At 45.1% G+C, this 14,848-nt stretch overlaps 1 protein-coding gene across 3 annotated transcripts in view; it reads right to left on the reverse strand.

Annotated features, from left to right (window-relative positions):
• Positions 1–14,848, reverse strand: part of DOP1B (DOP1 leucine zipper like protein B) — a 113,720-nt gene that overhangs the window by 66,294 nt on the left and 32,578 nt on the right. For all 3 annotated transcript variants that reach the window (XR_005777423.1, XM_040423117.1, XM_040423116.1), the window contains exons 3-7: positions 8,841–9,022; positions 7,538–7,708; positions 6,154–6,343; positions 5,644–5,742; positions 2,273–2,396 (exon numbers count right to left, since the gene is read on the reverse strand). Coding sequence is in view for 2 of the 3 variants with exons in the window: in XM_040423117.1 (XP_040279051.1) it covers positions 2,273–2,396; positions 5,644–5,742; positions 6,154–6,343; positions 7,538–7,708; positions 8,841–9,022 (766 nt within the window). In the remaining variant the exon portion in view is untranslated. The remainder of the gene's footprint in view (positions 1–2,272; positions 2,397–5,643; positions 5,743–6,153; positions 6,344–7,537; positions 7,709–8,840; positions 9,023–14,848) is intronic.

Below are 14,848 nucleotides of genomic sequence, written 5' to 3' on the forward strand. Positions count from 1 at the left end.
GCGTCATCCACAGATCCCCCATAACAGTTCCATCCACAGATCCCCCATAACAGTTCCATCCACAGATCCCCCATAACAGTTCCATCTACAGATCGCCCATCAGCGTCATCCACAGATCCCCCATAACAGTGCGTCATCCACAGATCCCCCCATAACAGTGAGTCATCCACAGATCCCCCCATAACAGTGCGTCATCCACAGATCCCCCCATAACAGTGCGTCATCCACAGATCCCCCCATAACAGTGCGTCATCCACAGATCCCCCCATAACAGTGCGTCATCCACAGATCCCCCCATAACAGTGCGTCAGCCACAGATCCCCCCATAACAGTGCGTCAGCCACAGATCCCCCCATAACAGTGCGTCATCCACAGATTCCCCCCCCATAACAGTGCGTCATCCACAGATTCCCCCCCCATAACAGTGCGTCATCCACAGATTCTCCCCCCATAACAGTGCGTCATCCACAGATTCTCCCCCATAACAGTGCGTCATCCACAGATCCCCCCCCATAACAGTGCGTCATCCACAGATCCCCGCCATAACAGTGCGTCATCCACAGATCCCCCCCATAACAGTGCGTCATCCACAGATCCCCCCACAACAGTGCGTCATCCACAGATCCCCCCACAACAGTGCGTCATCCACAGATCCCCCCACAACAGTGCGTCATCCACAGATCCCCCCACAACAGTGCGTCATCCACAGATCCCCCCATAACAGTGCGTCATCCACAGATCCCCCCATAACAGTGCATCATCCACAGATCCCCCTATAACAGTGCGTCATCCACAGATCCCCCCATAACAGTGCGTCATCCACAGATCCCCCCATAACAGTGCGTCATCCACAGATCCCCCTATAACAGTGCGTCATCCACAGATCCCCCCATAACAGTGCGTCATCCACAGATCCCCCTATAACAGTGCGTCATCCACAGATCCCCCTATAACAGTGCGTCATCCACAGATCCCCCCATAACAGTGCGTCATCCACAGATCTCCCTATAACAGTGCGTCATCCACAGATCCCCCTATAACAGTGCATCATCCACAGATCCCCCCATAACAGTGCGTCATTATAAAGCGAAAAATACGGTAGTTTCAATAAATAAGACAACAGTGCGTCTGACCACTTCACTATCCTAGACCACTAGTGATGTACCTATTAACCACTTTGCTGCCCAAGACCCCCACATATTATACCGCGACTTTTAACAGCATTAGCACTACTGTTTAAACGACTTGCCTTGTTATAGGCCTAAGTCCTTGATTCAATTAACTTTATTTATGAAGCATGCAGAATCCCTGTAATATGTATCATATGATGAGAATGACTACACTGCAATAGGTAGTATAAAACTCGTGGTCTGCAGATGCTGTATTCTCAACTTGAAAAACCTCGCCTGCGAATAGTAAAGTATTACTGGATTATCAGAAATTCAGGATTATTAGACGTTGTTGTCGAAAAGTGCTGACAAACAATCTCTCGAGATTGAAAAGAGACTAACAGGGATTAGATAAAAGACTCCATTTTTTATTTTATTATTACTATTATTATTATTTTATAGAATTAGCGCCACTCTTTCCCATGGGCTGCATTTGGTATTGCAGCTTGCTCCATTCAAGTGTAAAGGCCTGAGCTGAAATTTCAGACAGACCATGGGTAAGAGTGCTGCAGTTCCCCAAAAAAATAAAAAAAAAGGAGAACATTTAGGGCTTATTCACATGGAATATCAGATGCCGGATTAAAATAATCTCACAGTATGCTTTTCTTTTCATCCAGATTTTGTACTGTGCAGAAGGCAGTCGTCTGTGCTATGCGTCTGATCAGTATGGCTGCCTCTCTAGATTTGTGCACGAGCTCTGACGCTTCATATCTTTTCCCTTGTACAGGTGGTTGGGAGGGGTGAGGCCGGTTTGGGTTAAGAGGGCACAGGACTGGAATGTTTGTATTCGGGGAGGGGTCTGTAAATTTCCAAACTATCAAGCTAAGGAGAGAAGGAAACAGAATAGTGTCGGCCGGCCGGTGACTGCCTATACACCATTATTCTGCGCCTCCGCCTCATTCACTTCAACGTGGCATGGGCAGGTGTGCTGCAGTTTCTAGAAGAAAGCGGACATGTTTTCCTAATCCAGTGCAACATCTATAAATTACGATAATACACATTTACCACTATGGCCCCAGAGGTGCCATACAATCGCAATGTGATATCACATAGAGTCAAACTGCTACATCTCTACTTGGCACATGTGTCTTTAACAAACCTACCTAGCAGCCAGGCAAATAGCCTTCTGTTGAGTGACATGTCCCGCCTCAGCACAGTCTGGATGGCGCAAGACAGGATGTGAACAAGATCTTTCCGATGAAGTGACATAGGGCAATCCCCAGAATCCTGCAAAAAATGTCACAAGACTCACTGTAAACATCACTGCAAGGGGTATTACAGACCTCAAAACCCTGTACATTACATTACTTATCTCAAGTTACATCCTAACATAGTAACATAGTACATAAGGCCGAAAAAAGACATTTGTCCATCCAGTTCGGCCTGTCATCCTACAAGTTGATCCAGAGGAAGGCAAAAAAAAACCCTGTGAGGTAGAAGCCAATTTTCCTCACTTTAGGGGAATAAAAAATTCCTTCCCGACTCCAATCCTGTATTATACTCCAGAGCTGCACTCACTATTCTGCTGGTGCAGTCACTGTGTACATACATTACATTACATTATCCTGTCCTGATGCTAGGTTACATCCTGTATTATACTCCAGAGCTGTACTCCCTATTCTGCTGGTGCAGTCACTTTGTACATACATTACATTACTTATCCTGTACTGATCCTGAGTTACATCCTGTATTATACTCCAGAGCTGCACTCACTATTCTGCTGGTGGAGTCACTGTGTACATACATTACATTACTTATCCTGAGTTACATCCTGCATTATACTCAAGAGCTGCACTCACTATTCTGCTGGTGGAGTCACTGTGTACATACATTACATTACTTACCCTGTACTGATCCTGAGTTACATCCTGTATTATACTCCAGAGCTGCACTCACTATTCTGCCTGAGGAGTCACTGTGTACATACATTACATTACTTATCCTGTACTGACCCTGAGTTACATCCCGTATTATACTCCAGAGCTGCACTCACTATTCTGCTGGTGCAGTCACTATGTACATACATTACATTACTTATCCTGTACTGATCCTGAGTTACATCCTGTATTATACTCCAGAGCTGCACTCACTATTCTGCTGGTGCAGTCACTATGTACATACATTACATTACTTATCCTGTACTGATCCTGAGTTACATCCTGTATTCTAGCTCTGTAGAGGTTGCATTGACAATTTGGTATCTGGTAAAAGGTAGTTTTTACACTGAATTGTCATCTGATGTAGGAAAAATAAACTGTCTTACTGCATTATAAGAGCTCAGCTAAGCAGTTTTTTTTGACTGTTCTCTAACACGGTTATACATTATGTTATACTATATTATTTTACATTATAATGTTGTATTACACTGGTATATAATATTCTGTTGATATACTATATTATTTTACATTTTAGAGTTGTATTACAGTTATATAATATTACGTTATACTATATTATTTTACATTTTAGAGTTGTATTACAGTGTTATACTTGCAGTTCTGTTATATAATTTGCTAAATGTCAACACTATTATCATACACTGCTCAAAAAAATAAAGGGAACACTTAAACAACACAATGTAACTCCAAGTCAATCACACTTCTGTGAAATCAAACTGTCCACTTAGGAAGCAACACTGAGTGACAATCAATTTCACATGCTGTTGTGCAAATGGGATAGACAACAGGTGGAAATGATAGGCAATTAGCAAGACACCCGCAATAAAGGAGTGGTTCTGCAGGTGGTGACCACAGACCACTTCTCAGTTCCTATGCTTCCTGGCTGATGTTTTGGTCACTTTTGAATGCTGGCGGTGCTTTCACTCTAGTGGTAGCATGAGACGGAGTCTACAACCCACACAAGTGGCTCAGGTAGTGCAGCTTATCCAGGATGGCACATCAATGCGAGCTGTGGCAAGAAGGTTTGCTGTGTCTGTCAGCGTAGTGTCCAGAGCATGGAGGCGCTACCAGGAGACAGGCCAGTACATCAGGAGACGTGGAGGAGGCCAAAAACCCAGCAGCAGGACCGCTACCTTCGCCTTTGTGCAAGGAGGAACAGGAGGAGCACTGCCAGAGCCCTGCAAAATGACCTCCAGCAGGCCACAAATGTGCATGTGTCTGCTCAAACGGTCAGAAACAGACTCCATGAGGGTGATATGAGGGCCCGACGTCCACAGGTGGGGGTTGTGCTTACAGCCCAACACCGTGCAGGACGTTTGGCATTTGCCAGAGAACACCAAGATTGGCAAATTTGCCACTGGCGCCCTGTGCTCTTCACAGATGAAAGCAGGTTCACACTGAGCACATGTGACAGACGTGACAGAGTCTTGAGACGCCGTGGAGAACGTTCTGCTGCCTGCAACATCCTCCAGCATGACCGGTTTGGCATTGGGTCAGTAATGGTCTGGGGTGGCATTTCTTTGGAGGGCCACACAGCCCTCCATGTGCTCGCCAGAGGTAGCCTGACTGCCATTAGGTACCGAGATGAGATCCTCAGACCCCTTGTGAGACCATATGCTGGTGCGGTTGGCCCTGGGTTCCTCCTAATGCAAGACAATGCTAGACCTCATGTGGCTGGAGTGTGTCAGCAGTTCCTGCAAGACGAAGGCATTGATGCTATGGACTGGCCCGCCCGTTCCCCAGACCTGAATCCAATTGAGCACATCTGGGACATTATGTCTCGCTCTATCCACCAACATCACGTTGCACCACAGACTGTCCAGGAGTTGGCAGATGCTTTAGTCCAGGTCTGGGAGGAGATCCCTCAGGAGACCATCCGCCACCTCATCAGGAGCATGCACAGGCGTTATAGGGAGGTCCTACAGGCACGTGGAGGCCACACACACTACTGAGCCTCATTTTGACTTGTTTTAAGGACATTACATCAAAGTTGGATCAGCCTGTAGTGTGTTTTTCCACTTTAATTTTGAGTGTGACTCCAAATCCAGACCTCCATGGGTTAAAAAATTTGATTTCCATTTTTTTATTTTTGTGTGATTTTGTTGTCAGCACATTCAACTATGTAAAGAGCAAAGTATTTCAGAAGAATATTTAATTAACTCAGATCTAGGATGTGTTATTTGTGTTCCCTTTATTTTTTTGAGCAGTTTACATTATACTTCTATTATGTGTATTATATGGTTTACTACAATACAATTCTGTAATCTCTAGGACTCAAGCACACGACCGTATTAGTTTTGCGGTTTGCAAACCAGAGACCAGAAAAATACGGATACCGCCCGTGTGCATGCCGCAATTTTCTCACTCCCTTCACTAGAAAAGGACATCAATAGGAGATGTTGTATATTTAGCAGAACGGCCACTTGGATGATATCCGTGTGCTGTCTGTATTTTTTTAGGAAGAGCAGAAATTGATGGGTCCATGTGCGATCCGCAAAAAAAGCCGATTGGAAGCAGACCCAAAATACAGTTGTGTGAATGAGGCCTGACTCGTCTGCACTGCACACATCTCTTCTTACCAAACAAGTGTGAAAGGGGAAGAAGAAAAGCAGAATTTCCAGCGTGTTCCTCTGAACGAGGACATTCGAATCCATCACCGAGACGCAGAGAGATTTTATCTGCAGGGAACAGAATAAAAAGCCATGTGATCCAGTCAGCACAAACCGGCATCAGCGAGATCACACGTAATTGACTTTCCTACAAGCTTTTGTGTTATGTCAGGTTTTACAACATAATTTAAAGGAGGTTGTCCAGGTTTAGAAATATATGGCTGTTTTCTTCCAAAAACAGCACTACCCCTGTCCACAGGCTATGTCTGGTACTGCAGCTCAGGTCCTCTCACTTCTATAGTCCAGCTGCAATACCAGACACAACCTATGGACAGGTGTGGCGCTGTTTTTGGAAGAAAGCAGCCATGTTTTTCTAATCCTCATCAACGAACCCTAACCAACTGTTCCCAGCTAGTGGCTTCTCAACTGAGACTACAACTCTCAGCATGCCTGTGCCTATTGAACATTATTCATACTCACGGCCAGCTGCTTGTCTTTCCCCAACATGTAGCCCTGTGCGTTAGCGGAGAGGTCTCTGTTGATGTGACTGACTACAAACAGGGAGGCCGGGAGTCTGATGGAGCTGCTGACCAGGACGCTGCCCCACAGGGAGCTGAAGAAGACCTCCTGTCCGACCACCATGGACAGCTTCTGGAGTAAAATGTCCGTCCTGAGGAAACACATGTACAAAATAGGAGCTGGACGGCAGACTTTCTAGATGTGAAGCAACATAAGAGTGGAGATGTTTCATTTTTATAATTAGGTCCATCTGATAGTGTGCCAGTCTGGAAAATCTGGGTAACAATCCCCTTTGGGAGTCGTAATGGAAGCCATTTTGGTTACCACCCATCTTTCTCAAAAATGGATCTAACTGAGGCACACCTGGACAGATGATCTTGTAAATCCCTGTAGGGAAACAGTTCTACGAATCACATCTAGAGCTACTCATATGGAAAACCACAATCAAGGTACAGCGTCAGTGTATGTATACCAATCAACCATAAATTAAATCCACCCGCCTAATTTTGTGTGGTTCCTTCTCGTGCCGTCAAGATAGCTGTGACCTGTCAAGACCTCTGAAGGCGTCCTGGTAACCAAGACATTAGCAGCAGATCCTTTAATTTGTGAGGTTGGGCCTTCACTGATCGGATGGCCATCAATGAGCCTTGGGCACTCACGACCCTGGTTCACCAGTTGTCCTTCCTTTGACCACTTTTGGTAGGTACTAACCGCTGCATAACTAGGAACATCCTACAAGATCCGCCATTCTGGAGAGGCTGTGACCCAGTTGTCTAACAATCACATTTTGGCCCTCAGAACATGACGCTTGCCCATTTTTATTGCTTCCAACAAATCAACTTCAAGAATTGACTGTTCAATTACTGCCTAAAATATCTCAGCACTTGGCAGATGCCACTGCTACAAAAACTCAATATTGTCCTCTTCTCCTGTCCATGGATTTAATGTGATGGCTGATGGATGTAGCTTTTATATGTGGTTTTGCATGCTGTGGTTTTTCCACTCCTGCACCCATTTTCTTATTTCCGCAATGCATTGAAAAAAAAAATTAAAAAAATTAAGCAACTTTTCATACATTTCTGATTAAACGTCCCCTATCCATTTGTATATATATGTGTATATCTTCTAGGCAGACATATGTCTCCATGGAAACAGACTACAAACAAACCATGTGTAGTCTGATCCTGCTTTCGTGCTCTCTTCCTTCTGTCCAATGCTTCTTGCCATTGTACAATCAAAAATTTTGCTTGTGGTCTGTAATAATGAAGGCGCATAGATCTGCACAAGAGCTGTAGGCACAAAACGATAGGATTATTTTTTTAAAAGTTGAAGTTTATACACTTACCTGTCATAAATCTCAGATCCTTCTTCCAGGCCTGGCAGTAATCCAGTTATGAAGGCCTGGAGACTGGGAAGCAGTGACCTCTGAAGAGGTAGGAAGTACGTTTCATAGAGACCCAGGAGCAGCGGCTTCGCAGACATTGCTGCATGTGACAGCAGCGGGAACAGACCCGAACTGTAAAGAAGCAAGAACACGTACATAATTATATAGATATTACTATACGGGGCTGTAAAAGTAGATGGTATCTTCCAAAGTATCATTAGTATTCAATATTTCCATATACAGGGCTATTAACCCAAGGATATATATCGGCCAGGATCAACATTTGTTTTTCTTCTGGTAAAAACCCCATCCCACCTCTTCCTTCTTGAGTATTCCGCATGGTGTGCAAGTTCCGGTTGCCTAGCAACCACCTGCTTCCAGTCTGGGTGACCACCATGTGTGCACATGTAGCTACATGAATTGATATAATCACTGGAAGTTATACCTGATATATAACAGAATGATTCTCCATGCTACACGTGCTTTCTTTAGACTTTGACAAAGCTCAATTCACACTGCATGTGCCGTGTGGAAGGGCTAGGAGATGTTAAAGTTGTGGGCATCAAATGTGTCCATCTAAGGGTCCATTCACACATCCGTTGTTTCTTTCCTGATCTGTTCCGTTTTTTGCAGAACAGATCTGGACCAGATCTGGACCCATTCATTTTCAATGGGTCCTGAAAAAAATCGGACAGCTCAATGTCTGATTTTTTTCAGGACCCATTGAAAATGAATGGGTCCAGATCTGGTCCAGATCTGTTCCGCAAAAAACGGAACAGATCAGGAAAGAAACAACGGACGTGTGAATGGACCCTAATTCTATGGACAAAACGTATGCACGTGTATGGGGAAGTCGGAAAGACAGCTATCAGCCAAACTAGCCAGGTGACAGCTATCTAAAGTATATTGACAGCTGTGCTCTCCCCCTCCTTACAGGTCTCTGGAGGGGGTGGCTTTCACACGGTGAGCAGCAGATTATGCAGCATCAGTCTGTCTGTAGTAGAGCTGTGTAAAAAGAGGCAATATCTGATAGATTGGAGAGAAATAATCAAAACCGTAGTCCTTTACATTGATTATCTCATACACAGCAAGCCCTAGATGCATCAAAACAAAGGTGCAGCACAGAGTTAGGTAGATAACAGAAAATGAAAAATAACTGAACTATGGTGGCATCATCTTTTGAGCGCTTTCTGTACTTTATAGAAGTTTGGAAAGTCGATTTAAAGTAAAAAAGATTGGCCGGGTCAAAGAAAAAATAGCTTACCTGTAAAGGAAAAGGTCTCTGGACAGCCATTTTGTTCCAATGATCTTAAATATGATTTCATAAGTCTCGAGAGCTTTTAAGTGCACCCCACTTGGCAGAGCTGGGTGCAAGCATTGTGCCAGTCTCTTACTAATGATCAGTCTCCTTGGTAATAGGCAGTACTTGAGATTACTCTGCAGAGCCTGAAATAAATAATAATGAAAATAATGTTAACTGTACGACAACGACTCAGTGTGCACCATATGTGCCGAGGGAAGGCTGGTTATATTACAAAGAGGGACCGACACAGGGAGATGCAGTCTGCTTATTTCTTGGATTTAAAGAGCACCCGCTCCAATTAATCCCCCTATTTTGTTTAGTTGAGTGACAAGTATGGCCGCCCGCCATCATAGCATTCACAGGGGTTGTAAACTTTACTTTCTTATGCCACATCACCCCGGGGCGTATGCACTGCAGATTTGCATGTGGCAGATACCATCAAGGTAGGTGTGCATCTGCTTTTATCTATGGAAGCTGCTTCAGTTTTATAAACTACAGCACGGAGGTGGGTTATGAACCGATTCGGCATGGACTTCAGGTGTAATACGCATTGTGCCATGTGAACATGCCTCTGGTGTCTCCAAAACAATGCATATGATATTTTCATCCGCGCACGGGGAGAAGCAGCTGCGGTGGTGCGGGGTCCAGGAGCGGCACAGGGTGCGGGGAGCCAGGTAAGTATATTCAGTGTGAGGGGCCCGGGCATATGGGGGACATTTTTTAGTCTCAGATAACCCCTTTAAAGGGAAATTGCATCTCCCCACCCTGCAGTTTGCGGGGTGTTCTGTTGCGTTACTAACCCCCCATACCCCCTCCTTCTTCTTCCCCAGATGCTCCTAATACTCCTTGCCCTGTCCCCTCGCCTCTTTCTTCCCTTTCCCCTCTTATGGAAAAAACAACTAGCGTCGGAAGGCTGACGTAGTAGCACCAATATTTCATCATGATTGTCTGAGTTGAGAGTTTTATTGATGATATGTTACTTAACGAAATGCTGTAAAGTCTACCTGGAATAAAAACATTAGAAAATAAAGGAAAATTGTAAATTTGATTTTTAGTAATTTTTTTTTAGATTTTTTTTTTTACATTAAAATGTAACATATTTAAGTACTTTACAATTTCTACATACTTAAAGCCTGCTACTGAGTGACATCTGAATCCCTAAACAGCTGGACAATTTAAGCTGCGTCATTACTAGGCGCTAAAACGGCCATAACCTTTCAATCCAGAACTTGAAACCCATATACCATGTACATTCTGTGCGAAAGTTTACTGCGGTCACAATCACTGCTGATTCAGGACATCAGAGTCATTGTGTAACTTCCCCAAACGGCGCTGGCCTCTCCTATCTCTGCATTTCATCAAAGGGTTTTCGCAAGGATAGGTCATTAATATTGGATCGGTGAGTGTCCGACACCCCCACCAATCAGCTGTTCCCTGCAGCCTCCGGTGCTAAAACTAGCACTTTGAATGGTACAGAAAGGAAGCACAGCTTCTTCAAAAGTGACCGGGTTACTGCACTTTAGCTTCTATTCACTTTATTTGGAGCTGAGCTGCAATACCCAGCACGACCACTACACTTCGAACAGCGCTGTCTGCTTCCTGTTCCATTCAAGAGCTAGTTCCAGTGCTGGAGGCTGCAGGAAACGGTCCCACGATAAGCCACACCACAATGCATCCCCCCGAGTGCTGATTGGGTGTCATGGAAATGGGGGACCTACCCACCATCTCACTACACCTGTCACATGGTATAACAGGATGAAGGTAAAATCCCTAGGTAATCTGTAAAACAGAAGTATTGTGAAGAAATCCTCAGGTGGGGTGGTGAGGGGTTGGAACTAAAAAAATAAATAAAAAAATACCAAAAAAAACATAATTTTCCCATATAAAAAAAAAAAAATGAACATAACTGGCATTGCCTCATCCAAAAATCTCTGAAATATTAAAATATCATGTTATTTATCATGAGCGTTAAATGCTGTAAAAAAAAAAACAATGCCAATTGTTTTTTTTTTTTGTGACTTTGCCTCCCCCAATAAATATAATTAAAAATGATCAAAAAGTTGTATGTACCCCAAAATGGTACAAAAAAAATTTATAAAAAAAAAATACAGCTCATTCTGCAAAAAAAATGTCCACACACAGCTCCATCAATGGAAAACTTTAAAAAAGTTACATAAAGTTTTAAAGGTTTTTCATTTTTTAAAATAGTAAACCATAACAAAAATTATATAAAAATATGTCAAATCACACTGCCATAATCATACTGCCCCGCAGAATAAGGTTAAAGGTGTTTTTCCGAGATATTGTAACTGATGATCTATATCCTGGATAGGTCATCAGTATCTGATTGATGGTAGTCTGACACCTGGTACCTCCGCCAATCAGCTGTTTAAGAAGGCAGGGACACTCCGAGTAGTGCCGCGTCCTACCCACAGCTCTGCCTAGGCTGGTGACGTCACATTCGTCGGTCACATGGCCTAGGCGCTGCTCAGCCCCATAGAAGTGAATAGGGCTAAGCTGCGATATCAAGCACGGCCACTATACAATGTACGGCGCTGTGCTTGGTAAGCTGCGAGAAGGCCGCGGCGCTACTGTGAGCACCGGTGCCTTCTCAAACAGCTGATCGGCGGGGGGCCTGGGAGTCGGATCCCCACCAATCAGATACTGATGACATATCCTGAGGATAGGTCAGAGTAAAAGTCTCGGAAAACGTCATTTTTAACGTACTGTGAACTAAGGCCAAAAACAATGGCAAACTGCATTTTTTTCTAATTCAGCCCACAAACCACACTTTTTTCAGAGACATATCAAAGGTCTGAGTGCTGAGACCCCTCTTACCACTAGAAAGAGTAGAGAGATGCGCTCACATATCGCACGCTCTCTCCTCGCTGCAGGAGACGGGCTCAATAGGAGTCTACGGGCCCGTTACCTGCAGTGAGGAGAAAGAGCGCGATCTAGAAAGCGGTCGGAGTCTCAACGCTCCATCCCCCACCAATCAAAACTTGATATGTCAAAAGTTTTACCAAAACTTAGTGACCCTTTAAAAGAAATAACTGATAAAACAAAAATGTAAAGAAGTCCTCGGCAGTCCTGAGTTATAAGAAGCTATGGATGAGGACATTCACAGGTAAGTAAAGAGAGGGCGAGAGCTGCAGCACAATACCAGACAAAAGTGCCGGGGGTGGGGCGCAGCGTATGACTCCAGCTCATGTTAGCGTGTCGGTGTAATGTAAACAAGTCACACAGGAGACACCCCGCCTCTGACGGCCAGTACTGACAACCCATGCTACATGTCACAGAGCAGGAGCCCCGCAGGATGGCATTAGGGGGATCTCTGTTGCCCATAGCAACCAATCACAGCGAAGCTTTCATTTTGTATTCTGCTGTGGAAAAATGAAAGCTGCGCTATAATTGGTTGCTATGGACAACAAAGACAGGTTTACTTCCAGGCTGGAGCTTCACGACTCCAAGGCGATGCCTCTGTTAACCTGTTGGCCGCTTAGTTTCATAGATCTCCCCAAGAGAAGCGGATAATGGCGGATTACAATAGGGTGTCTTGGGCAACCGCACGGAGCCCATGGTCGCCCAAAACATCCATCAATGTTCCTGGGAGTTTTTAGGTCAAAACATCTTGGACTTGGGACCTGGATGTTTTGCCCATTGCCCCACATTTGAATACTGTGGCGGGGTATGGGAGCCCATAGTTTTCATTCCCGCTGTTCACTCTCATAGGTCACAAGGCCTGATCCTTTCAGGCCATAGACCGACGCAGATGGTCCGAAGGCGATTTCATTATTGCCACAACCCACCACCCGGGATGCAGGCAACTCAGGCCGCAGGGGTATTATTACTACCGGGGGCTCTTTAGGAATGCCTCATAGAGAGGCTTTGTCACTACTGGAGGGGGCACTATGGGTTTATTATTATTACTGAGGCTACTGTGGTCGGCATTTTTAGTGGGCACCTCTGCTAATGTGGGCAGTCTCTGTGAGCATATCACTAATGGGGGCAGTGTAGGGGACACTATTACTAATTAGGACTCTCTGGGACAAAATTATAGCTATTGCTGGGACTTTTATACACTGCTCAAAAAAATAAAGGGAACACAAAAATAACACATCCTAGATCTGAGTTAATTAAATATTCTTCTGAAATACTTTGTTCTTTACATAGTTGAATGTGCTGACAACAAAATCACACAAAAATAAAAAAATGGGAATCAAATTTTTTAACCCATGGAGGTCTGGATTTGGAGTCACACTCAAAATTAAAGTGGAAAAACACACTACAGGCTGATCCAACTTTGATGTAATGTCCTTAAAACAAGTCAAAATGAGGCTCAGTAGTGTGTGTGGCCTCCACGTGCCTGTATGACCTCCCTACAACGCCTGTGCATGCTCCTGATGAGGTGGCGGACGGTCTCCTGAGGGATCTCCTCCCAGACCTGGACTAAAGTATCTGCCAACTCCTGGACAGTCTGTGGTGCAACGTGAAGTTGGTGGATAGAGCGAGACATGATGTCCCAGATGTGCTCAATTGGATTCAGGTCTGGGGAACGGGCGGGCCAGTCCATAGCATCAATGCCTTCGTCTTGCAGGAACTGCTGACACACTCCAGCCACATGAGGTCTAGCATTGTCTTGCATTAGGAGGAACCCAGGGCCAACCGCACCAGCATATGGTCTCACAAGGGGTCTGAGGATCTCATCTCGGTACCTAATGGCAGTCAGGCTACCTCTGGCGAGCACATGAAGGGCTGTGCGGCCCTCCAAAGAAATGCCACCCCACACCATTACTGACCCAATGCCAAACCGGTCATGCTGGAGGATGTTGCAGGCAGCAGAACGTTCTCCACGGCGTCTCAAGACTCTGTCACGTCTGTCACATGTGCTTAGTGTGAACCTGCTTTCATCTGTGAAGAGCACACGGCGCCAGTGGCGAATTTGCCAATCTTGGTGTTCCCTGGCAAATGCCAAACGTCCTGCACGGTGTTGGGCTGTAAGCACAACCCCTACCTGTGGACGTCGGGCCCTCATATCACCCTCATGAAGTCTGTTTCTGACCGTTTGAGCAGACACATGCCCATTTGTGGCCTGATGGAGGTCATTTTGCAGGGCTCTGGCAGTGCTCCTCCTGTTCCTCCTGTTCCTCCTTGCACAAAGGCGGAGGTAGCGGTCCTGCTGCTGGGTTGTTGCCCTCCTACGGCCTCCTCCACGTCTCCTGATGTACTGGCCTGTCTCCTGATAGCGCCTCCATGCTCTGGACACTACGCTGACAGACACAGCAAACCTTCTTGCCACAGCTCGCATTGATGTGCCATCCTGGATAAGCTCCACTACCTGAGCCACTTGTGTGGGTTGTAGACTCCGTCTCATGCTAGCACTAGAGTGAAAGCACCGCCAGCATTCAAAAGTGACCAAAACATCAGCCAGGAAGCATAGGAACTGAGAAGTGGTCTGTGGTCACCACCTGCAGAACCACTCCTTTATTGGGGGGGGGTCTTGCTAATTGCCTATAATTTCCACCTGTTGTCTATCCCATTTGCACAACAGCATGTGAAATTGATTGTCACTCAGTGTTGCTTCCTAAGTGGACAGTTCGATTTCACAGAAGTGTGATTGACTTGGAGTTACATTCTGTTGTTTCAAGTGTTCCCTTTATTTTTTTGAGCAGTGTATTACTACGGGGGACTATCTGTATGGCACTATTTCTGCAGTACAGTGTTTGTGGGGATTGGGGAGCACAGTTGACACAGTATTGGGGGTAGCAGCAGAGTTGAGACATGGCTGATAGATGTCATCATGGTGGTCTGCTTACAATGGAGAAGATGAGGAAAGGAAACATCTGCATCAGAGGAGATACCAATAGGTATAAGAGGCATGTGGTGTTGTATTCTCCTGTATGTTTGGTAGTGCTGAATATAATGTCCATATAAACATTAGCACTAGGGTTGCGGGGAGGGTATACTGT

This window comes from Bufo bufo, chromosome 3, assembly GCF_905171765.1.
Source record: "Bufo bufo chromosome 3, aBufBuf1.1, whole genome shotgun sequence".
Classification (NCBI taxonomy): domain Eukaryota; kingdom Metazoa; phylum Chordata; class Amphibia; order Anura; family Bufonidae; genus Bufo; species Bufo bufo.